General features: G+C 41.4%; 1 protein-coding gene across 5 annotated transcripts in view; it reads left to right on the top strand.

Moving 5' to 3' along the window:
* Nucleotides 1-26,709, top strand: part of SMYD3 (SET and MYND domain containing 3) — a 633,600-nt gene that overhangs the window by 511,005 nt on the left and 95,886 nt on the right. For all 5 annotated transcript variants that reach the window (XM_037895368.2, XM_043543386.1, XM_037895370.2 and 2 more), the window contains 3 exons: nucleotides 10,979-11,046; nucleotides 13,473-13,575; nucleotides 23,863-23,973. In XM_037895368.2, the coding sequence (XP_037751296.1) occupies nucleotides 10,979-11,046; nucleotides 13,473-13,575; nucleotides 23,863-23,973 (282 nt within the window). The remainder of the gene's footprint in view (nucleotides 1-10,978; nucleotides 11,047-13,472; nucleotides 13,576-23,862; nucleotides 23,974-26,709) is intronic.

Genomic DNA, 26,709 nt, shown 5'->3' with positions numbered 1-26,709 from the left:
ATTCTAAGCCCTCTGAAAAAAGGAATTGGGGTGGTCTCAAAGGAATTTTGCAGGCATATGGAAATCAGTGTGTAACAGTTTAGGATGAGAGCAGCTTTATTTATGAAATTCCTCATCACTGTTTTATGAGCAGCTTGTACAATTTAAATATATTGTTTTGTGCATAATTAAAATGACCTGCTTCTGGTTGGTATCCGATGTGCCAATTAGCAGACTTGTACACCATTTTTTTTCCCAGCTATATATAACCAATTTATTATTTTGTAAAGGGTTCCAATAAGGGAGTCTTAGGGGAAAAAAATTGGACCAATTTCATTCCCTGTTTAACTCCACTGGTGTTGATAGAGTTAAATCAGGGATTAATCAGACCCACTGAGGTTAGGAACTAATACACAATATAGTAGAGGATATAGTCCAATTTGAATGGTAGGTAACTTGCACTGTGGGGAAGTAATAAAGGAACATGCAAAAAAGGAAGCAGTGTACAAATAGGTTGCACAGCATTTGTTTATTTTTTGCTTTAAAGAACCAATAAAATGAACAATGATTGTCTTTTTTTAAAAAAAGTAGCAATAGCCAAATTATATGTGGAGATGGGTTGGGGGAAAGGGATGTAGGGGAAATGATTGTGCCACAGTGTTTCTTTATGAAAAACAACTATGGTTTCAGTATAATTTTAGGGTTCAGGTACCTGAATTTTGTACACGAGATTCGCATTTGTAATCTGCCAGTATCCCAGTGGCCATAGCATTCCTAATTTATATAGAAAGGAGCAAATTACAGCTAGCCTCACCTTTAATGTAGCCTGTGGTCTTCATGGGTCCTAGTATACTCAAGTCTAGATGGAACATCACATGCTGGCACCTACAGTCTCTCTATTCATTCTATCACTTTATTAAGAAGGAGGGTGATATCATGCTTAGTTCTAAAACTCTCTGGCCATCCATGCGCTAGGGGATAACTAAGTAGTAACTTGAGACAAGAGCCGGTTGGAAAACCAAGCTCTTTCTTGTGGAAAACTTTGTGGGGAGAAAATCCCCATTTGTAGTTTTTTGGTGGAAATTTTTTTGTTTTTCACAAGAAATTCCTAAACAAATAAAAATGAAAATTGTTGTTTGATTTCATTTTCAAATCACATTTGTAAATGAAAATTTCAACTTATAATATTCATTTCAGTTTTTAGAAACTGAAAAATATTGTTTTTCTATTTTGAGGTTTTAGATTTGCGAACTCCCCTCCCCTCCCGCTTACTGTTTTCCATTTTTTTTCCAATAGGAAAACAGTAAAAGAGTGTGAAAAGTGTCCCTCCTCAACTTTCTCAACTTTCCCTCCTTTTTTCCAGTGGAAAGAGCCTGAGGGTGGAAGGGTAGAGAATAAAAAAGAAAGAGAGAGAAGGGACAAATCCCCAAAATCAAAAATGGAAAAAGTTTTTTTATTTTCCAAAAACTGAAACAACATTGCTTAAGCAAGTGCTTAAAGTTAAGTAGGTGCTTAAGTCCTTTACTTAACCTGAGCCTTTAATAAGAAGAACTATGACCAAAACTGTAAAAATAATGCAGACAAAAGAAAAGCATTGTTTATCACAATTAACCCTTTTCCTTCAAAATTTTTTGTACTGCAATATAGAACAGATAAATGCTGGTCTTTATTTAAAAAAACTAAAGACAGACAAAAGCAAAAAGGCAATTAAATATTACTGAATGACTGTGAAATTTAACCTGATCAACTGCACAATCAATTTATTTTTGGCTAGGTAGGTGCCTTGTGGCTGCCTAAATCAAGTTTAGCTATTTCAGAGATCAGATTTCACAGTAACAGCCGTGTTAGTCTGTATTCGCAAAAAGAAAAGGAGTACTTGTGGCACCTTAGAGACTAACCAATTTATTTGAGCATTAGCTTTCATGTGCTACAGCTCACTTCATCGGATGCATACTGTGGAAAATACAGAAGATGTTTTTATACACACAGACCATGAAAAAAATGGGTGTTTATCACTACAAAAGGTTTTCTCTCCCCCCCACCCCACTCTCCTGCTGGTAATAGCTTATCTAAAGTGATCACTCTCCTTACAATGTGTATGATAATCAAGGTGGGCCATTTCCAGCACAAATCCAGGTTTTCTCCTCCCCACCCCACCCCACTCTCCTGTTGGTAATAGCTTATCTAAAGTGATCACTCTCCTTCAGAGAGAGAACTAACTTTGAATTCTCATTTGAAAAGAAAAATCTTTTCCCGGGGGCTGGCAAGAGCTAGAATTTCACCCAAGCTAGCAGGAGGCCTGTGGGTTGCAGCTAGGGGAGCATTTTTGTGGAAAATAGCTTGCATCATTTTTCCCCCAAATTTCCTTATTGTGGAAGTTCTGCAGAACTTGAAAAAAAACTTAATTACATCTCCAATATGTACTACTGTTGCACATCTGTAGTTCTTAATTTTGCACTTCTCTGATTCTTAACCACATCTTGCACATGCTAAAGGCAAACAGATTATATTTTACTAGAATGCCCATAGCAGACAGAACATTTGTTTTAGTAATTACGGCTTTGAAATTTGGGTTCTTGTCTAAATAGTCTTCTTTGAGTGATGGTCCCTGTGTGTGTTCCACCTGTGGATATGCATGCATACCATGTGCCTGAGTCTGGAATTTTTTGCAAGCCATGACCATTCGTCCGCACATGTGCCATAGTTCTCCTTGAGCTCCAAACCAAGGACATAAAATGTGGTACAGGCTGATGCCTCTCCAGTTTCTTCTTACTGCCTCATGGTCTGAGTTAGAATCTTCAGTGTCCTCAGCTCCTTTATTGACTGCATTATTGCTGTAATATATTGTATATAGTTAATTTTAGTAGTTGTCACAGTATAGTTAGATAGGAGTTTTTCCCCATTTTCTTCCCCACCCAGGGACTCCTTTCCTCTTCTCACTGAGAAGTCTGGGATTATGCCCAGGGTCCCAGGGTTCAAAAACTGTTTTCTGCCCTCGCTTCTTTTGGGTGAGCAGTGAACATCAACATTGCCTTTACTGCCTGGGTGAGGCTCATATTTCTGCCAAGTGCGACATCTGCTGCTCTTTTCCCCCCAGAACTTGTGAGGGTAGAGAAATGAAACTCAGAAAATGTCTCATGGGGAAGGCGATGAAGCCCCAATCAGATCCAGGCCAGGGGCCGCCCCGTAATCAGTCTCTCCCAGAGAGTAGCACCCCTCCAAGCACAAGCTTGGGAATGGAGGCTAAAACTGTTAAGCCTCAAGAGAAGGCTTCACATGAGAGCAAAGGGCATTCTCATAGACATAAGTCTTCATGTAAAATGGCTCCAAGGAGAAAGGCTCCCTCCCTGACCACATGCATGGATGCTAAGGGCTTAGGTCTGAGTAAATCTTCTTGACAGGAGAAGGAGATGCGCAAGGGTATGGGTCTGACAGTTCTGACATTGGCTCCGATGGTGCTCAAATAAGCAGTTCCTGGTGCTCTCTTCCGACCACCATGGTGCCCAGGGAAGCTCTGGCTTTGCCAGCTCCACCAATGGACTCTCCTTGTACCCCAGGGTGATCAGAGACCTATTTCTTCCTGGTGGACGTCTTCTTACTTATCCATATTTATGCCTTCTATTGGGACCACCTCTATTCCGGGACGTTGGTACACCAGAGGAAGAGACTAACCTCATCCCACCTGCCAGCCTTGAGGAGCTATATCCTAAGGACTATATCATTGTGGTCCTATAAGAAGCATGTAGAAACACAACCAGAACTTAGTTCTGCTCGTGTTTCTAAACTGATCTCCAGAACAAATGAATTCTAATTTATTTATTTATTTCTTCTACTCTTGAACATCTCATTACAGCTGACATCCAAAATACCATGGGCTAAATTCTGCTATCAGGGTTTTCGTGGTCTGCTTTCCCTAACACCACTGCAAATCTGGAATATAAACTGGAAAAAGTGAGATCAGAATTGGGGCACAATCTCTATTCGTCAGTGGAGTATCTCCAGATTTACAAAAGGATAATCGAGAGCAGAATCTGGCTCAGTATATTGCTGGAATGAGGCCTCTGAATCCATCCAACAGAGACTTTCCCATATGTTGTCAAGTCATGTATAATTTTCCTGCTCTTCAATAGATTTCTAATATTCCAGGAACAAAATTTCTTATAGAGCATTCTGCAAGGTGCATCTTTGAAACTGTTAGTAGAAGATTCTTTTCGAGGCAAGAAATTGATATATGAAGAAGTCAACCCTTTGTCTCCTATGGCTTTAGAGAGGAAAACTTAAAAGATTAAGTACAGTTACTGTTATAATTATTATGTATTTGTGTTGCAAAAGCCAATTAGACACTCTCTCATGATCAGGACGTCTAGCGCCAGGCATGGTACAAACACATAGTAAGACACTGTCCCTGCTCTGCAGAGGTTGCAGTCTAATATATCACATACCTATCTTGTTTGCATTTTAGTTTTCAAGTTGTCTGAGCTCTGCTTACATGTAGGCCATATAACCATTATGTGGAAATCAATATGGTCAACTGGTGATTGAGAAATTAAGGGGAGAAAGCTTTCTTCGCTCTGAAGAAATGTCTTTTGAATTTCTCCCTAATGAAGTTGACTCCACTGTCTCATGGTGTGATGAAAAAGCTTTCTCACTTTGTCTGCAGTTTGGAGTTCCTCCTATATTTGATGCATACTTTCTTTATACCCGTTCTCTAAATGTAAGACTTGTTAGCCAGAACCCCTGGGTGGCTTACACTGTCTAAATTGGAAGTGGTAGAGCTCCTGATGTTCACTCAAAGGGACTGCATATGGAGTAATGTGTGTTGTCCTTGGATTACCATGGCTAGCTAAAAAACCCCACAAAGGCTGAAAACCAATAGTCGTTAGTGTGTGCGCACATACTCTCAACAGCATGATCAAGAAAGCCACAAGAAACAATGTCTCCTGTAGTAATTAGTGAGGGTTTGCTTTGTTGTTTTTATCCACGGTAGGGGTTGATCTGTAACTGTTGCCTCGCTTCTTCTCTCAACAGGCTGCTCAACTGTGCTGCTTTCGCAGCAGCATGTAGATTTACCAAGTAGAGCTATTGTCTAGGCTTTACAAAAGTCTGGAAATCCTGAGAAGTTTTTGTGAGCTGGGGTTTTCTTCAAATGCTGTGTAATGAAATTCATTCTTGGTTTCTTTCCTTGAGAGAGACAAGCATGATAAACTTGCCTAGTCCTTGTCTTTGCCATCTTCTCTTGTAATGAATATTTAGGCAGAATTCTAAATGGTAGGTGCTGATATTTACCTTTGATTTGTGGATCCCCTTAAAGTTTTGTTTAATATTAAATGTTTTTAATGTAGAGGTTTTTCCATAGACTTTTAAAATCTTTGTAACCAGGCTAAAAGACAAAAACAACCAACCAACCATAAGAGGGTCATTTGGGTTGCCTGTTTGATACCTATTAATAGCAGCAGACTGTAGATTAAAATACATGCTTGATCATCCTTAAATGGGAATTTGCCAAGAGTTACCACACTTGTGAGATTACCATAGGTTTTTTCCCTCTAAACTGAGACCTGGAAATAACACTGGTATGTCTTGGCAAAGGTTAACTTTTTATTGTCACAATTGTACCTATAGCCTACCTCATACATGCATCTCTCCACAGTTGTCTATGCTTTCTGCTCCTCCTTTTAAAGAGAGAGGAAGGATGGTCGAATGGTTGAGGTGTTAGCCTAGGACTCAGCACACCTGAGTTCAATTCTCTGCTCTACCACAGACTTCCTATGTAAGCTTGGGCAAGTAATTTACTCTCTGACCTCAATTCTTCATCTGTCAAATGGGGATAATTAGTATTTGGATAGTATTTCACTACCTGACAGGGTTTTGTGAGGGTAAATACATCAAATATGGTGAGGCACTCGTATTGTAATGGGGACCAGATCAGTACCTGAGATGGAAAGGATAGAATTGTAACTTGCCCTACATTGGGCAACTCTTGAAGGCCACTGTCACTGGGTTCCTTCCTCAGGGCACTCACTTGAGCCTCTGGTCGGTGATGTCTGGGCATAGCTGGGTCAGCTGCCTCCCGTGCACCCACTCGTGGCCAGAAGTGTCCCTGCAGTGCCCTGCTAACAATTTCTCCCTCAAAGGGCTTAAACAAACTCCGCACATTCCTTTTGTCCATCCACAACATCCCTTCTTGGGGTCTGAGTTTATTCATATAAAACAAACTCAAAAGTAAAACTCAAAGTCCCAAATCAAAATCCATTTTTTACCCTCTTGTCAGGTCACTCCCAGGCCTTTCCTGCTTATTGTCTCAGTCCCATGTCCCAGGACTCTCCGCTGGAGAGTTTACTCCTAGCAGTCTCTGATCACCCTACTCCCAGGCCTTCTTGCCTGGAACCTTTCCTGTTGTAGCAGGCCACTCCCAGCGCCTCCCTGCCTGGAGTCTCAGTCCCAGGAATCTCTGCTGGAGCCTGCTTATGCCTAGGAATATTTTATCTCCCTGAACATCCCCCTTCACTGGAGGCATCTGCTGCCCTTTACAGGGAATTACCTGATTCAACCCAGGTGTGCCTTATTCTGTAATCAGGACTGACTAGCTCCAGCCTTCCAGCCCTTAAGAGGCAAGCCACCCTGTAACACTGCATGTTCTAACACACCAATCCAGTCGTAAGAGCCTCAGCCCTGAACAGCTAGCGAGCCTTGCCCTTTCCAGGGTTCCTAACAAATACAAAAGAAAAGCAAATGAATTTTCGCAGGGATGCAGTTCATCCCTCTGCCTTCAAAGAGGCTTTTGTTGAGTTGCGGCCACAACTAAGCTCACAGACTGATATGGAGAAATAGTCTCAAAAGATATATGACGACGGGGTCCTCTCTTTCTTGAGGGAGGGGCCATCAGGGAACAGTTAGGTGAGGGGCACTTGCCTTTAGCCAGCCCTCTCTCCCATCTGCCACCAACTTTTCTTTTCTTCTGTTTCATGGAGAAGCAGACTTGACTAGATGGTCTTCATTAGCGATGGGCAACCTACTGCCCGCGGGCCGCACACAGCCCATCAGGGTAATCCGCTGGCGGGCCGCCAGACAGTTTGTTTACAGTTGCATGGCCGCCCGCAGGTCCCAGTGGCCGCGGCTCACCGTTCCTAGCCAATGGGAGCTGTGAGAAACAGCGCAGGCTCGTACTCTGTAAGAACTCGAAACAAAAACACTTCATTTTTCCTTTCTGGAGCGTGATGTATGTCATAATCCTCAACTCTAGGACACAATTCAAAAAAATCCTCCTCCTCTTTTTTTGTTGATCTAAATTTTTTGACATTTCTTTTTAAAATTGTTCTGTACTAGGCTTTTGAATTCCTGTTCACTCAAGTTTCAGAGTAGCAGCCGTGTTAGTCTGTATTCGCAAAAAGAAAAGGAGTACTAGTGGCACCTTAGAGACTAACCAATTTATTTGAGCATAAGCTTTCATGAGCTACAGCTCACTTCATCGCAGAGCATAGAAGGTGTAGCCTAGAGGCTGCGGAGAGGGGCATGAAGGTAGCGTTAAGCTGCCTTTTCCCTTCCCAAATTCTGGGCTGCTCTATGGGCTAGTGTGGCCCCTGGTATAGGTTAAAACAGCACTGAAAGGATTCTGCAGCCGAGAATTGCCTGCACCCGATGAAGTGAGCTGTAGCTCACGAAAGCTTATGCTCAAATAATTTGGTTAGTTTCTAAGGTGCCACTAGTACTCCTTTTGTTCACTCAAGGAAATTTCTGTCTATATCCTTTCATTTCTTACAGCACCTTTAGCTCTGCTGCCAACTCTGGTGTGCTTTTCTCTTTTAAGCTCCTCCCTCCAAATCAGATCTCTCTCACTGGTGTGGCAGGGTGGGGCCACCTGCTCATTAATCCTGTGTTGGCCAGGGTGTTTAAAATAGTGTTTAAAATCATCACATTTTGGTGTAGACCTGTTTATAAGCTGACCCCCACTCTTCGATGCATCACTTTTTTACCAAAAATATTTGGCTTATGAATGAGTATATACAGTATATTTCCTCTCAGTGAACAGTATAGCTAAACTTCCTTCTTGTAACTACTTCTTTTATAACTAACTGCCCTGAAAAAAGTGTGTTTCAATCGTCTTGGAGTTACCAAGTTTCTTATCAGGACTTAAATTTCCCAAAGTTCACAATGGTTGAGTCTAGGAGCATATCTTCTTTTCACCTCGGTAAAATACATTTTGTAATGAAAATCCACATACATTTTGTGCATGTTTACAAAAAGAGGGGAAAATAAAATCTGTTATTTTTCCTGTAAACATTTTTCACCCGAGACTACAAAAATAACTAGACTTATTGGGAAACCGTAAAAGTTCTCGACAAAATCTGCACTGTTCAGGAGTCAACATAGTTAATGTAAATACTTTATGGTAATAATGAGTGAGATACCATAGCAGATTTTCTGAAGAGAGGGGATGAATTTAGATCTACTATGAATGACTTATTTTATTGCATAATCCAGTACAGAGAAGAAACTTGGCTATCTATTGTTTCACTGTATACCGAAGTCAAGACAATATTTTTGTAAGATATATAATTGCTACTTAACAAGCACTAATCTTAATTCAGAAGTGTTGTCTGGTATTCTATGTCTAATATCAGTAGGAGAGAAGTAATTAAGATGTATGGTTTTTGTAAGTTATCAGGAATGTTTGAATGGGTTACATAAATAACAGACTAATCAAACCATTAAAATGCATACCTTACTGCATATTTGTTCATTTAAATCAGATTTTATTAGAAGATTCTGAAAGAGAATTTTATTTTTCTCTTTATGGTTAACACATTGGCAAATATTAATTTGTGAGTTCCATAGGTAAAATATAATATGATATGTTTCAGTGTATTTTTTTAAACTAGGTATGATGACAGGGCGATTATATTGTATGAAAAAACTCAGTGATTTTTCAAAACTCACACCTGCCAAATCTCCTCACTAACTCTTTTCACCACTCTGCAGAGAATTCATGATGCCAATGGAAAATCAAACTTAAAAATAAAAGATTCAGACATTTTTCTTGTTTATGTTAGGGTATGTCTACACAGCAAAAAAAAAAAAAAAACCTGGCTTGGGCTGCAGGGGTGTTTAGACTTCTGGGCTGGGGCTGCAGCCCAAGTTCTGGGACCCTCCCACCCCCTCATGGTCCTAAAGCCTGGGAATCAGTCTAAGCCCGGCAGTCTACACATCAATGAGAGAGCCCCGCAGCCTGAGCTCTGCAAGCCCAAATCTGCTGGCAGGGGCTAGCTTTGGGTTTTTCTTCGGTGTGTAGACATATCCTTATAGTCTGTTATAACTAGTCATGTTCCGTTAAACAGAAATGTTTGCAAAGAAAAGGGACCAAATTCACGGTCCATTTTGGTCAACTTCACGGTCATAGGATTTTTAAAATTATAAATTTCATGATTTCAGCTATTTAAATCTAAAATTTCACAGTGTTGTAATTGATGGGGTCCTGACCCCAAAAGGAGTTGTGGGGGGGGGGGGGTCGCAAGGTAATTGGGTGGGGCGGGGTTGCAGTACTGCTACTCTTACTTCTGCACTGCTGCTGGAGAGCGGCAGCTTCTGGCCGGGATCCCAGCTCTGAAGGCAGAACCGCCTCCAGCAACAGCACAGAAGTAAAGGTGGCAGGGTCTGGTATTATTAGGGTACCCCTTACTTCTGCACTGCTGCTCGTGGGGCGCTGCCTTCAGAGCGAAGCGCCGGACCAACAGCTGCCTCTCTGTGGCTGACTAGCTCTGAAGGCAGAGCAGAACTAAGGGTGGCAATACCGTGACCGCCCTAACATAACCTTGAACTCCCTTTTGGTTCAGGACCCCCAGTTTGAGAAACGCTGGTCCCCCCTGTGAAATATGTATAATATAGGGTAAAAGCACGCAACAGACCAGATTTCATGGGAGGAGACCAGATTTCATGGTCCATAACACATTTTTCAGCTGTGAATTTGGTAGGGCCCTATTTATTAGTATGTAACTGATGACATGACATGCCCCACATGTAATCAAAAATTAAAAAGTATTGCTCCTCCTTTATTCCAAATAAAGTCAGATGGACTCTAACACAGAATTCAGATCCTGGTTTGGAATACTTCAAAATGCAGCACATTTTTGCATTCTAGTTTTTGGGTCAATAGATTATAATAACAGTGGCCATTTGCAAAATTTGGATCCCGGTTTGGATTTTGAACACCACCAAAGTTCAGATCCAGGGTTTTAGCTTGGGCCCTTCTCTAGTTGCAAGCAATTATTTCTTTTCTCATCTCAGTTTCAAATCCATTTCAGCCCTGAAAACTGTATAAGAGAAAAACACACTCTACAGTTGGGTATGCAATATAAAATGGAAGAAGATATTGCTCTTTTCCTGTGAGAATAATTAATATAAGATGTCTTGTAGCTTGTAACCATTTGAGTTATCCCTCCTTTCCCCACTCATGAAAATAAATGCCATGCAAGAGATCACCCTTCAGGTAGTCACTCTTTGTGTTTACACAGGCACAAGCCGTATTTCCCCAGTCAGTGTAGCTATTTACCTCAAAGCTCTGGTTCATTCTTGGGGCTCCACTGTTTTTCATAAACTGTACTGTGGCAGTTTGGCGCAAATCTGATGTGAAACAGCTACTCTGTATAGCCACAACAGCCACTGTTCCCCACTATATTGTCTATATGCTGTGCTTTGCAGGCTTCATGTATTTCCTGCCCCTCCCCCCCCAACCCCCCGGACAGGAAAATAGGGCCTCTGCATGTGTTTAACCTCACATTTTTGCAGGATACTAATATTTCTGCTCTTAATTGACTATAGTTTTACAGGGGAGTGTGTCCCAGATGTGATTGCTCTAAAATGAAAGAGTATCAGTGTTGGGCTTGAATATCTGCAATCTAATTACCAAAATGCCCTTACATTTTATTTTGAAAGTTTCTTTCACTTAGTTATGACATTTCTAAATGACACTGGTAATCCTGGATTTTTTCCCTTGTTTTTACAGGTGACCTGTAACTGTTTCACCATCAGTAATGGAGAAATGCAGGATGTTGGTGTTGGCCTGTATCCCAGGTACTGTGGACACTGTTTCATTCACAGGCAAAAACTCTGTGTGTGGCTTTTTATTTTTTATTTTATTGTTTTTTATTTCTAGCTAGCTAGATGGGTCACTGAAGTAGCAGGTACCATAGCTAAATAAGAAATTAGGAAATGCAAATAAATTACAAGAACATGAAAAACATTATTGAGTTTAAAAATATTTTTAAACTCCTAATTGCAGAGTTTTAACATAATTTAGATAGGACAGCTCTTTATACCTGAATTCTTGTTCTCATGGAGACCCTAATCTCTTCCTGGCAGTGGTAAGGATAAATACTGCCACTAAAACATGAGACTCGGGCTTCTTAAGAAAGTACCAAGAAGCTTGGTTAAATAGTTCCTTGAAAGAATAGGGTTTTTACAGCCCACCACTTTCCTTTTTGTCACATTGAAAGAGAATATAGGATTTTAGATATGAAAATTAAGAATAATCAAGAAAATATTATAATGGCACTTTGGTATGCCCACACCTTGATACTGCATGCGGTTCTGATCGCCCATCTCAGAAAAGATACGTTAGAAATGGATAAGGTACAAATCTCAGATGCTGGTGTTCTGTCCTCCTGTTGCCAGCTATCTCCTTCGTGCACAGGGGCTGATGGTCAGATGAAATCTCCCTTGCCCAAGGCATAGATAGGTTTCTTTGACCTCCTCAAGATTCATAGGGGCTTCTGTATGGTTCAGTGCAGGACTGGGTCCAGAAATGGTTCGGTGCAGCCCTTGGCAAAGCCTTCCACTTGGTCTACCAGAACAGCTTCCATTTTGGGTGACAGAAAGGTCACTCTCATCAACACTGAATCAGCTGAGTATGATAAAGAAAGTAAGGAGCCCTGCAGGGTGGCCAATCTCTCCTTGCTCCTTTTCACGTACAGCTTTGGAGGGGCTGTATCTGAAGGGTTCCACATCACACAGCTGCTCCTCCCTCCTGGTGTCTCCTCCTTTGTTAGCGGGATTGGAGATCTGCTGAATGTATTTTATGCGCTCCCTCTCATTCTCATGTCCTCCAGAATATTCAGACAATGGGAAAAGAGGTGTTTTTAATAACTAGTGACTGTGCAGGATCTGGCACTCAGTGCGTCAGCTTTTTTCCAGGAGAGATCACATCCCATTTCCTCTGGTCCCATACCTTCTCTCAGTATCCAGGCATCCATGGTCCCTGGGTAATGTCTGCCTGAAGGCTAGTAGTCAAAGGTGGACACTGGCAGAGTGGTGGTTGGTGGCTAAGTGGTAGATATCCCCCGTTAGCAATCAAAAAGCAAGTTATCCGAGAGATACTCAGTATAAGAACCATCCTAGGAGAATTTTCTACAGGGATTGAACTACAGCCTTTGTGGATCTAAAATCATGAGCATATATTGCTTGAGCTAACAGGCCAGACCCATTACCTCAAAGGCAGTAGCACAAACCTCTGTACACAGTCTAACTGCTAGAAGGGGGCAGAGAGCCACATTTTGTTACACAAAGGTGCTGGGTTAAATTTACTTGTTAGTACGGGGACGACGGATGTGAGCCAAAATCCGATTCCACCCTGACGATACTGGAATTCTTTTATGAAGGGTTCATCTCCATGACCATCACCATGACAGGGCAAGCTTCTGCCCTGGGTGCTATGCAATTGAGGGCTGCCTGGTAGGGTCACACTCAGTGCTAAGACATCGTCACATGGAAATACGAAACATATAGAGAGACAAATTACTGTAAACCATCTCCTCCGATAGAGGGGACTAAGGAGAGAAGATTTCAGTGAGGCTCCCCTCAGAGTTTCCTCCCAAATTGTTCTATGGAAGGGCATATGTGTTTGTGCATGTGTGTACTACTCCCCATTCCCACATACCATGGAGCAGGCTGCAGTGCCGCCCCACAACTCCTATGGATCCTCTGGAGACCAGAGTATCCTAAGGGAGATGTTGGATCCCTGATGCCTTCAGTACTACCTCAGAAATATACAGTTCTAGGATGTATTCCATTTCTATCCTGAATTCTGGTGGGGGGACCAATGGGAATGAAACACATTCCCTTGTCTCCAGCCTATATACTCTGCCCTGGCCCACCCCTCTCCCCTCACACAGAGTCGTCACAGGGAGGCAGCAGGCCCCTTCTTCCCCCCCGCCCTTTCCATGCAGAACAGTGAGAAGGAGGAATGAGCAAATGTGCAGGTCAAGGAGAATGATCAAGGCGGGGCTCCTGTTATTAATGAACATAAATCTTCTAAACCTTCATTTTCTTCACCTAACCGACCACACTTGATTACCAGGGATTTTCCTTGTTTGATAAACTGATTGCCTGGTGCATTAGATGTAACTCACTCAGCTCATATTAAATAATTCAGGAGGTACTGGCAGTGGAGGATCCTTCTTTCTAATGTTCTCTGTTTCTCTCTCTCCCCCCTCCCACCCCAGCATGTCTCTCCTGAACCACAGCTGCGACCCAAACTGTGTGATCGTTTTTGAGGGACGCCAGCTTCTACTTCGGTCAATCCGGGAGATCCAGATTGGTGAAGAGGTAATTAACTTGTCCTCCCTTCCATCACTGACACCTGCAGCAGTGACATCTCCCTAAATAAATGCCAGACTGCAGGGCCACCAGTTTAATATTTTGTTGATATATTGATGCTAGTTTCTATCACATAGCTATCAGGGAGAAGATGATAAATAGAATCATCTCTTCACACTGGCTGGGCCCCATAATCATTACATCTCATAAATCACAGGCAGCCTTGATAAATTCTTGTTCCTCTATTCCTCCTTTAGGCACTTAATTTTGTTTATATTTGAACGCCTTTACCCTGATGGAAATGCATGATATTTCTGGGACGATTGCAACGCTCACTAAGTCATCACAACAATAAGAGTTTGTCAGGCTGCCACCACACTGTAGCAGTAAACCTTTCGTTGGCAGTGAAAGTAGCAAGACAGGGTTTGTTTGCTTGTCAGTTTCATTAAAAATGACTTGGAGAAATCCCTTTCAAAGTGATTTATGTGTTCTGATGTGAGGAATTCTCAACTTGTTTTTTAGTTGCCATTTGTACTACTTTTAAAATCAGTTGTGATGGCTGAAATATTTCCAGGTAAACAAATATCACACCGACTTGGTGTTGAATTTGCTGAGTAGGGCCATTATCCTGCAAAGACTGATGCATGTGCATAACTTTACGTACACAAGTAGCCCCTTTAAGATCACAGTACTTACCAGTGTAAGTCTTTGTAGAACTAGGGCCTATCTTCAATCCAATGCATTTATGTGTCTCAGTCTTTGGGGGATCTGAAGGGCATATAGATTCCACATTTACAACTTTGCAATATCTGATGTTCTATCGTCTTAATGCTATTTTTGTTTTTTTAAAATGATCTACCTCTAAACAACAATGCAATGGAGATAAGTAAAGGGTGAAAATCCTTCATAGCCATAATAATAAGATTCTTTAGGAAAATCAAGGAAAACATCTTTGCAGTACATACTTTTTTTTGCCAGGAACAATCTCTCAAGATTCAGTGTGTTTTTCTGCAGTTATCAACGGCAAACTTCACTCTGCCTAAAATTCTTATTCAGGCCAGAAATGTATACACTTATTTTTCTTCCTTTTTTTTTTTTTTAACTACATGCCCTTCTTACTTCTTACCAATTTACTGAAGTGAGTTATTTATTACAAAACAGAGTGGAATAAACTTTAACGAGGTCTCCACAGTATCCAAGAACAGATCCTAAACTCTGAAGCTACTTCATTTTTCTCCATGCTTGGATTTTTTTCCAGTTGAATTTCTCCAAACATGAACGTCACTCAGTATAGCACAATGATGGGCCTAATACAAGAACATGAATAGAATTCTGATTTCCTGATTTGTAAGACCAGTGCACTAACTCTACTATGACTTTGACCTAAGAAGCTATGACACACCAAGTCTAAATTTGGAAGTGAATGCATCACTCATGGAAGCCTCTGGCCGAAAATCAGTGGTGAGATAAGCATGGTGTTTATTAGTCATTTGTTGTAAGCTGCTCAGAAAACAGATGTAATTTGCAGTGACTTTGGCAGCCGCAGGACCTTAAAAATGAATGCAACTTACACATGTGGGAGCAAATATTCAAAAACTCTCAGCTCCCATTTAGGCACTGAAATAAAGGCTAGATTTTCAAAATAGATCAGCTGAATATGTTGAGCTATTTTCAGTTTCTTGATCCAGAGGCAATCCTGGCAATTAGAGGCTGATCCAGTGGATATAGTGTACTTGGACTTTCAGAAAACCTTTGACAAGGTCCCTACTGAAGTCTCTGAAGCAAACTAAGCAGTCATGGAATAAGAGGGAAAGTCCTCTCATGGATCAGGAACTGGTTAAAAGATAGGAAACAGGTTTTTTCAGAATAGAGAGAGGTAAATAGTAGTGTTCCCCAGGGGTCTTTACTAGGACCAGTGCTGTTCAACATATTCATAAATGATCTGGAAAAATGGGTAAACAGTGAGGTGTCAAAGTTTCAGATGATATAAAATTGCTGAAGATAGTTAAGTTCAAAGCAGAGTGCGAAAAGTTACAATGAAATCTCACAAAACCGGGTGACTGGGCAACAAAATGGCAGATGAAATTCCATGTTGATAATTGCAAAGTAATGCACATTGGAAAATATAATCCCAAATATCATAATGCCAGTATATAAATCCATGGTATACCCACAGCTTGAATACTGCCTGCAGTTCTGGTCACCCCGTCTCAAAAAAGATACTTTAAAAATGGAAAAGGTACAGAGAAGAGTAACACAAATGATTAGGGTATGGAACAGCTGCCAGATGACGAGAGAATAAAAACATCGGGACTGTTCATCATGGCAAAGAGACGACTAAGGGGGGATCTGATAGAGGTCTATGAAATCATGAGTGGTGTGGAGAAAGTCAATAAGGAAGTGTTATCGAACCTGTCACATAACACTAGAACTATGGGGTCACCCAATGAAATTAATTGTCATGAGGTCTGAAACAAAAGGAAGCATTTCTTCACACAACGCACAGTCAACCTGTGAAACTTGTTGCCAGGGATGTTGTCAAGGCCAAAACTATAACTTGGTTCAAAAAATAATTGGATAAATTTATGCAGGATAGGTCCATCAATGGCTCTTAGCCAAGATGATCAGATATGCAACCCCACCCTGAAGCCTCTTACTGCCAGATGCTGGGACTGGACAACAGGGGATGGATCACTCGATAAATGTCCTGTTTTGCTCATTCCCTTTGACGCATCTGACATTGGCCACTATTGGAAGACAGGATACTGGGCTAGATGGGCCATCGGTCTGACCCAGGATGGCGTTCTTATGTTCTGTGCTTGTTTTGATGCCTAAATGGGAGCTGAGTTCTTTTAAAAATCTGGCCTGAAGAGGCAGATGTTGTGGGATAGAGAAAAAGCAACTAACATTGAGGGTTTGTGGTAATACAGGTGCCCCCTCATTTAACCCAAAAATAGTTACATGCCAGTTAATTATGCATTCATGTATGTTAGTGGAAAAAATGGATATAAATGATAAAGTGATATTTGGTATGAATATACCAAATAAATATCATTTACACCTGGAGAGGGAAAAAGGAAAAGAAAAATAATCTATTAGGAGGGTGTAAGGAAAGGTAGGGGGCTCTGCATTATTTTATATCCTCATGTCAGTTGGTTTTCCTATTATATCTCTGCCTCTTTCGACCTTCTCTTTGGTATAAGTGAGATCAGAATCTGATCCAATGGGGCAGTACAACGTGCAAGTCAGGGCAGAATCTGGCCCTGTATCAGTATAAAAATAGTGCTTCCAAAATGGATTTGAGGTTAAGATATAAGGTGTTGTTTCAAGTCATGTAGCAACAAGAAAGTTCAAAGAATTTTAAGGATTAGAAAGCCATTTACAGGCAGAATGTGGCACCTTAGGTAATGGCAAATAAAAGTCTGTAATCAATTACACTTACTGGGGAAAAAGAATCACAGTAGTGACTCAAAACCAGGCTATAAAAAGAGCACTCTTGTGTAGTTATCCATACAGGAACAAACTCGATGGGAATTCCGGACCCTTGCCAGGGCAATACGAAGCACTAGAATTTTATATTTTCATTAGACCAGTGAGAAATAAAAATAATGTTGCACTTCTATAGCACCTTCCAACTGAGGATCTCAAAGCAATTTACAGACATCAGTGATTTTGATCCCCATTTTACCAGTGAGGAAATGGAGACATAGGGTATGTCAACACACCTGCTGGGAGTGAGTCTTGCAGCCCGGGTTGACAGACTTGTGCTAGTGGGACTCACGCTAGGATGCTAAAAATAGGAATGTGGACCTTCCAGCTCAATCTGAAGATAGAACTCTGCAGCCTATCAATAGGGGTGGGCTTCAGAGCCCAAGTGCCAGCTCAAGCCCAAATGTCAAAACAATGTGTACACAGCTATTTTCAGTATGCTAGCCCGAGCCCTGCTAGTGTAAGTCAGTCAGGCCAGGCTGCAAGACTCACTCTTTGCAGCTGTGTAAACGTATCCAGAGAGGTTAAGTCACTGGTCACTGGTTTTAGACACTGCTGTTGTGCTTATCTCAGTATAATATAAAGTGGAAGGCCCAGTGTAGCTCTAGTGGAGCAAGTATAACTGAGATCAGAATCAGGCCTAGATTAGGTTCTAAAGCGCTTATCATTTAAATTGGATGATATTGATCAGGTCAGTGATAAACATATATGGTCCATCTAAAAATGGTGCAGCTTTCTTTTTTCCTGCCAGTTTTGAGCAAACTGGAGCTGTTTGATGGTTTTATTCTCTCATCCACTGGGAATTTGTTGGTTTGCATGTTCTTTATGTGAAATCATGTGACACTAGTTTTGATTTCATTTTGCGTTGAACTTTGGGGTTCTTTCAAACCTCAAAACCAAGGTGAATCTCAGGAGCTGTGAAACTGGACAGGTTAAAACAGAAAAAAATGTTTGCACAAATCCCCATAGAGAGAAACTGCTGAGTCTGAGGTGACTCTGAATTTGATGAAAATGTAATCACTCTTAACATCACGTACAAAATATCCTGGTAATAAATAAATCCTCGGAGCTCAGTGTGGTGCTGACGGGTGATGTAAGTAATGCCGTGTCTACACAGACACTGCATTGCCCTAAGTCAGAGGTGGGCAAACTATGGCCCGCGGGACCGTCCTGCCTGGCCCCTAAGCTCCTGCCCAAGGAGGCTAGCCCCCGGCCCCTCTCCCGCTGTCCCCATCCCCCGCAGCCGTGCCGCCACGGGGGCAATGCTCTGGGCGGCAGGGCTGCACGCTCATGCAGGGAAGCGCGGCAGCATGTCTGGCTCTGGCTGGGCAGCGCAGCGGCCAGACATGCTGCTCTGAGCAGCATGGTAAGGGGGCCGGGGGGGGTTGGATAAGGGGCAGGGAGTCCCTGGGGGCAGTCAGGTAACAGGGAGCAGGGGATGGTTGGATGGGGCGGAGGTTCTGGGGGGCAGTCAGGGGACAGGGAGCGGGGGAAGTTAGATAGGGGGTGGAGTTGGTTAGGGGTGGGGGTTCCGGGAGGGGGTGGTCAGGGGACAAGAAGAGGGGGGGTTGGATGGGTGGGGAGTTCTGAGGGGGGCAGTCGGGGGCGGATAATGGGCAGGGGCCAGGCTGTTTGGGGAGGCACAGACTTCCTGGCCCTCCATACAGTTTCGCACCCTGATATGGCCCTCAGGCCAAAAGGTTTGCCCACCCCTGCCCTAAGTACATCTCCCTAAGCACTACGCCTCTCATGGTGGTTGAGTTATTAGGACGGTGTAGTGGGGGACTTACATCAGCAGGAGCAATGCTGTAGTGTAGACCTGGCCCTAGTAACAGAAATATAGAGCAAAAAGAAAAGGAGTACTTGTGGCACCTTAGAGACTAACAAATTTATTTGAGCATAAGCTTTTGTGAGGTACAGCTCTTTACACACACATTAAAAATCAGTACCAAATATAGAATTTTGCAATTTAAAGCAATTTCTACAACAACATTTATTCCAGAATCCTCACACTTCGGGCTTGTCAACACAGATATTTAGTTGGTGGCAAGCTAGAGTGTGAATCTACCCTATGTTAGCTTGCCGTGCACCAACTGTCCATGTGCACCCTGCTGATGTTAATTAACAGTTCATTAAAGCACTTTGTTCTGGTCCCCTTTCAAAGAGGACTAGATCAAAGTGCATTGATAAACAGTTAATGTGTATCAGCAGGGTATACATGAACAGTTGTGCCATAGATTCACACCCCAGCTTGCTGCAAACTAAATATTTGTGTAGTCAAGTCCTTAGAGTTTTAAGTGGCAGATATGGAATTCCTAGGCTCCTTGGAAACATAGGTTTGAATCCCAGCAGGGTCAGTTCAATGTCAGTGTCCTCACAGAGGCCAACATCTTCAGTGTTGAGGCCCTGATTATCCAGCATCAGCTGAGGTGTCGCAGGCACTGTGTGCGCATGCCTGATGTACGCTTCCCAAAAAAACTACTGTATGCCCAACTCACCAAAGGAGAAAGGAAACGAGGAGGCCAAAAGAAACACTTTAAAGACACCCTCAAGATAAAGATAAAGAGATGGGGCATCAACACCGCACACTGGGAGACAGCAGCCCAGGATAGGGATGACTGGCGAAGACTTGTCAGAGAGGGAACGTCCACTTTTGTGGAAAATCGCCTTGCCCTGGTCGCAGAAAAATGCCAGAAAAGAAAGAAAAGACAACTGTCATGCAGCAATCATGGCCCAATCCTGTCTTCCAACACCACCTGCAATGTCTGCCAACAAACCTGTGGCTAAAGGATCAGAATCCTCAGTCACAAAAGGACCCATGAAAAATAAAACCCGTGAAAGAGATTCTCCTCCTCCTCTAGGGATCGCTGACAACCTTTCTGATGAGGATGATCAATTGGGTTGCATACAGTATGTGAGGTCCTTTTGGATATGACATTAAAAACCAGTGTCTGGCCTGTGCCCCGAGTTCTACTCTCTTATGTACCCATCCAATGTATTGAAGATGTTTAGAGGAAAAAATCCCTTTGGAGGAAATGGAGCCATGTGGAAGAACCTCCTCCAGTTTTGGAACTTGGAGTTTGTATTTCATTCCCTTGTGAATCTTGGTCCTAGCAGAACTCTTTTACCTTCCCCTTATGGCCTTTCTCCCCTATTGTTTTCCTCATCTCCTTTCCCTGTATTGGGCTGAGCTGTTACGGCACACAGCTTCACCTGGGGTGTAACTAGCAGCACAGTGAAACTGACTGAAATCCTGATGTTTGAAATGCTGGAGATGAGCACCTCTAAGAGCAGGATCTGGCATATGCAGAGCAAAGCAGCAGAGTGGAAGAAGCAGAGGTGAAGAGAAAACAAACGAGGGCTGGGAGCAACTTCAGATCTCCCTCTGCTGAAGCAGGAGAGAGAGGATCTCCTACTGCTCTCTTGACCCTAATTTGTGCCAGATTTCAGAGCAAAATTGAGTCTAATAAGAGGAAGAAGGAAACGATGGAAGTCAGCTGTGGAAATTGCAGTCTGTGTGTCTCTAATGATAACTTAGGATACAGGAGTCTCTCAAATTTGCTTCCAGTCACTCATACCCAATTATAAGACCTTCCTCCTCCTCCTGCTCCAATAATGTCAGTCTTAGCATTGATTTTCCTGGTTTTTGTTACCTTAGGACAGGCCCTAAGCATTATGTAAAGTTTTTTTTTCTTTTTAATTTCATTTTTGAAAGAAAGAAAATACTGGCTAAATATGGGATGTGGGGAAAAGAGATTAGAACATAGAAATCATTTCCTTGGAGATTAAAGTGGCTCCTTCAGGGATAAGCTGGACTATCAAATTCATATATATTCAGGAACATTTTTCAAACACGCAGAGAAACCTGCTCTGAAGATGGCGTCCAATGCGCCCCTGTCTTAAGTAACCACTTTAAAGTAGCTGCAGGGTTTCCATTGTACTTTTGTCTGACCTACTGTTAAAGACCAATTCTGGTACACAACCAATTTGGGTGGTTGGTTGCTTGTCTATGCTAAGTACACTTTAGAAATTCTTATAACTGGTCCACAGTATGTACAGATTTTCAACCAGAATATCTGTTGTTTAAAACATGTCTTTATAGTATTAACACCCGTTAACGGGTATTTGTTACAGTGCAGTTTTTAAATGAAATTAAATTATGGGACCTGGGGCCCAGATCCTCAAAGGGATCATTGGGTGCCGTTGGATGCAGTAAAGCTTTGGTCAACTGAATTAATGGTGTAATTAATACTGTACATCCTACACACAAAATACTATTAAAGGAATATTTGATGAGTGTAAATATTTCATAATTATGTACAAGTTAAACGAGCCTTGCATCTAATGAACAGATCCAAAATTAAAACAAGTGTAAGAGACAGACTTTAATAAAGGGCTTCTATGTATAACTGATTAAATGATTAGTACACACTTAGTCACTGGGAGGGTGGTCATGTTTTTGAACATTACATTTACATTTTCCCATTCAATCTGGCAACAACAAAATATTCTGCTCACTTAGGGCTCAATGCAGCTCCCACTGAAATGAATGGAAACATGCCCATTGATTTCAATGGGAGCTGGATCAGACCCTTTAACTGCACAAAAAATCAAGGGGTTGTAAAGTTCCACATAGTAGGGATTATTAATCATGTGTTGCCTTTCATTTCTTGGTCATAAGTTCAAATTCAGAGCAGGTTGTTAGTGACTGTTATCGTCTGATAGCCGTTTAGTAGCCTAGAAGAAATAGCTTTCAGTTTAGTTCCTCTTATGAAGTTTCCTGCATCATACTTGGTACTCTTGTCAGGAGCACAAACAGAAAGGAAACAAGGATTGAACAGATCTGGAGACTGGAAATGGGCAAAGTGGGGGTTGGTTCACTCTCTGTTAGATCTAGGCTGTGGTTTGTGATTCAGGTTTGAGACTCAACCACCTCTAATGCTTAGATTCAGCAATGTCGAAAGCTTATGACCTTTTCTTTCAATATTTTGGCCCTGAATGGAGGAATCGCACATGAATGGATGTTCCCACAAGATTTCTGCTATCTTGGACCATGTTTTAGCCAGATTAGGTCTCTTCTGGTTTTGGATATAACCTAAACTTAAAATCATAGGAAGGGGATCAGATCCAGTGATTCAAATCCAACTCCCACCAAGATTTAGGGGAAGGTGATTCAGATTTGAGCTTCTGGGTCTTTATTTAATGGAGGCTGATACACATTCGCACCTTTTCCCAGTTAGGACTGAGGATTATGGGTAGATCAGAGTGGAGAAACATGCTCGTGAAGTATACTTGATCTGATCTGAGCTGAGAGTCATAATCTGCTTCCTGGTTTCCCCTTTGCTCTAAGGGGCTAATACCTGGTGCCAGGTGTACACCTGGTGCATCATATTTCCACCCTGTTAAGATTGCAGTCAGGCACTCAGAAGTTTGGAAATGCCAGAGTAAAAGTTGCTTGGACATCCTTAATTTGATCCCTTTATGTGTATGCCTTATGATACACTCTTTAAGTACACGACTACATACTATCCCCCGCCCCTCTCCTGCCCCCCCAACCTGTGGAAATTTAGGGTGCTTGACTTTGCAACCTTAACAATGTTCTTTAACATAGTTATTCTATGTTAATATATGTAATAAATATGAAATTATATTCATAATAACAAATGAACAAAGTAGAGGCATTATGCTTGCTTGTTAATTGTTTGTTTACTCATACTACCCAGTAACTTGCAAAACTCAGTAACTGACAATTGGGTCTCCCAGTCATTAGTGAAAATCGGTAAGGTTTCCCTGTCATTTCTGTTTGAATGCAGTCTCATGATTTAACTAGGAGCCATGCAAAAACGTCTCCCTGTTAGCTGAAGTATCTAGGGTCAAGATGTAGTAATGTGACCTGGTGTCTAGTTCTGCCCTTTTTGGAGTACTTCAGTGGTCATTGGGTATCCTGACATATTACTGTGGCTCTTTGGCAATGTACATTGGTAAATTCTGGCTCCTTCTCAGGCTCAGGTTGGCCACCCCTGATATAAAGCATTATATAAATGCCATGATTATGGCCCTTCAAAATTTCTTCTGGCTGGTGTGGAATATTTTTTTTTTGTTTTCTGTTGTTGTTTTTTTAACAAGGAATTCGCTGTTATTCATTGGAATTTACCTGAATGGCATTACGGTTTTTAAAGGGCTAGAAATGCAGGTATTATTATGTAGTTTCAATCAGGGTTGTTGTGTATCTTCTTGCAAGTACTTGGGAATATTTTTAGCAAGTCTAGATAGGAGGGTCTTATGTTTTTTCAGTCACAACAAAACAGCACTTAAATATTCCAATAATTGGTATTATAGACATACTTAAAATAGTGAGATAGGATTGAAATAAAACTAACCTGGTTGACATATATAGAATAGAATGTATATTCTCAAATAAAAGTGGTATCCTTAAGTCAAAATATTTTTAGACACTTGAATGGTGCTGGAGTCCAGGATTACAGTCAGAGTTAGTCAGAAAATGGAATTTCCATCCCATAGGAAATTTGGATACTTCAACATTTGCTTTCATCTCAAAATCAGGACAAAAAGTTGAAGAATTTAAAGTTTTCTCAAAATTAAAAGTTTGAAAAATGCTTTGAAATGGCAGTGTTAACATGAAAAAAGTATTTAGATTTTCTCAGTTGGATGTATCTATCCATTTATATGAAATCAGATTTTGTGACTGGGTCGTATTTTGGTAATTTTTTTTTCAACCAGCTCTACTTATATACTGAATTGATGTTTAAGTATAAGAGTTCTGTTTTTTCTGTTTGTTTCACATAGCTCACTATCAGCTATATTGAATCACTGATGCCCAGCAGTGAGCGTCAAAAACATCTGAAACGCCAGTATTGCTTTGAATGCAACTGTCTTCTGTGCCAGACACAAGAAAAGGTAAGTTGAGTAAAATCTCTGGCCACTGAAATATAATTTCCCAAGGCCTGTGACCAATTGCCTTCTCGATTTGTAGGAACCTATCTTTTGTTACTTGTACTGCCAGAATCCAGAACCAAATGGCCTTTGCCCTCAGTGCTGTTGATGCGCCTGTGAAAGACAAGTGTAAATGAAAGAAAAGCAGGCCAAATAATCTACCTGATGAGCAGCCTTACTTGCTAAAATGTGTAATGCCTATTGAACCAGAATTTGTTTTCAGTCCTAAACATTGTAGGTCAGACCAGTTTGAGTTTCAGGGACTTCTGAACTTGAGGGTTAATGTGACTTTGAGCCATTATTTCAAAAGGAAAATCATTGCTCTTAACTGAAAACAGTTGTTTGATTTTAGGAAAAACTATGTCCATCCACACTAGCTCTAAAACTAAACCAATTTTGAAAAATGTATACAACAGTAAAATCTTGAGATATGCTGATCACCTGCTGCACCCACTGGAGGCAGAATTTGCTCCAGTGTTGTGAAACTCTATTCCCAGCTGGCTCCGCTCCTCTGCACTCTGCATGAAAGTTCCATTAAGAAGATGGGAAGTTGTTGGTGGAGCATTGGGTCACTAAGCTGTAACAGCGTTAGAACTGTGTTCAAGACTGCTCCCTAGCAGGGCACAAACAGGCCCCTGTAGTTTGGTTCAAGCATGGTTTAATAGCTGTACAGTGTGAACACAAACTGGGTTAGCTGCTTTTCAAAACACGTTGTGAGATCCTGTGGAACATACGAAATTAGTCTGTCTCTGTAGCAGTATGTATTTGTTCCTCAAACTTCATGTAGAATTTTTTTTTAAAATTGATAATGTCAGCTCTGGGTCCCTCTCTTAATGTAGCTGTGCCTTGCCAACGGACCACAGCGGTGCATGACATAAAGTGATGCAAACATGCTTCTAAGGAACGAGATGATATAATGTGTGATCCAAGATGTAATTTCTACTCCAAAGAACAGAGAGAGAAATTCAGAATTTCCATTTCAATTATGTACTGCCTCTGGATACTCGGTGTGAGGGAGGGTAGGGGTGCTGGTGAGTACAATGCCCCTAAAAGCATGCCAAGTCCTTGAAAAGTCTAACAAATCCTATGGAACTGCAGCCAGCATTTCAAAGAAAAGGGATCATAGCAGAATTATTTGCACACTAAGGGCCATAAACTGCTTTCTGTTCATGCGGAGAACTCTTTGACATCAGTGGGAGTTTGGCATGTGAAGTGATGCCAATGTGTGGCTGTAATGTTGGTCTGATATTGTAAACAGGAGAATAAAGGGAAGCAGCTGGGTTTCTGCCTGCTTTTTTAACTGTTTTCTTGAGTCCCATAGCATCTGAGGATTGTTTGGGTGCGCTGCATCCAACACATTCATCTCAGCATGGGTACAGCCACATTTAAGAAAGTTGAGCATCCAAATTCTACCTAAAAATCAAATAGGGGTCTTTTAACAGAGTCTGTGAAGTAGCACAGTAGCGATATTATCGTGAGGAGTGCTCAGCATGTTGAAAAATGGCGAGTGAGTTAAGAAGTAAGATCTGTGGAATATGCTGTACCACAAGTGCCCATGTATCACACCCACTAAATCTTAAGAGGAGTTGCGTGTACTCACCTTGATGAAAATAATAAAGTGCTCTAAATGCCCTTCAGACAGTGATAAAGTCTCTCTCTTTCCCTTAATCTTTTTTAGAGTGAGACTTCTAGGAGAAAATTAATTTTGTGTAATGGCAAATTTCCCAGGGGAAATGTTATTGCAAAATATTTTGGAAGGCTTGTTCTGGCAGCATTCTGAAATCCCCCAATGTTTCTGTATTACTACAATGTGAAGACCAAAGGCCCAGCCCTGAGGGATGCTAAGAGCCTCATGCCAACTTCTGGGTGGTCTCAATTCCCATTGACTTCTGTGGGAATTGAGGGCATGCCATTCATTGTCTATTAGGAAGACATCTTCCTATTGGGATCAGGTCTAACATCTTTCGATGTGTCCTGCTGTAGTCCCATTGTTAATATCTGTATCTCTTTTGAACACTGTTGGTAAATTGTGCTGACTTAGTAATTGTGATTTCACTTTTCTATTACTGCCACTCAATAAAACCTGGATTCAGCCCCCAGTCATTTTTATCCATGAACTACATGTCAGATTCAAACTCTTCCTTACAATGACAATAGTTTTATTGTGTTTTTTTAGCCATCTTCTCCTCCTTTGGGATACATTATAGTTAGAGAGAGATATATATATATTGATATATATTTTCTGATTCTTAGAAAATCAAGTGGTAACCAATTTTCCATCACCTCTGTTTTCTAATTATATATGAATTCAGAGAATGATTGCATTAGCCAGTTGCTCCATTGCTTTTTGGTGTGTCACTCGTGTAAGCATTATCTAAAGTTTCTGGTGAAAATAGTTTTCTCGAACACAGCAGTTATTCTTTAGTCATAACTCACCATCATGAGTTGTAGATTCAGGATGACTAACCGATCAAAACTGCAAGGTACGTTACAGACGGTACTAGTAACATCTCTGAAGATTATTAAATATAACCATGAAGGAACACATGTTTTGTGAGAGAAAGATTTTATAAATATATTTGTCTGTGTAGCAAACTTGGAAGCCTCCGTCCTCTGTGTTACTCTTGTATTTCTTGCTATTGGTAAGCCAGGAGATATGCTAACACTCCAGTTGCCATCAAGGAACTGGAAGCGTCAGGC

The sequence above is a fragment of the Chelonia mydas genome, chromosome 3 (genome assembly GCF_015237465.2).
Source record: "Chelonia mydas isolate rCheMyd1 chromosome 3, rCheMyd1.pri.v2, whole genome shotgun sequence".
In the NCBI taxonomy this organism is placed as follows: domain Eukaryota; kingdom Metazoa; phylum Chordata; order Testudines; family Cheloniidae; genus Chelonia; species Chelonia mydas.
Note: the sequence above shows the minus strand (reverse complement) of the source record. Positions and strands in the feature narration are given on the sequence as shown.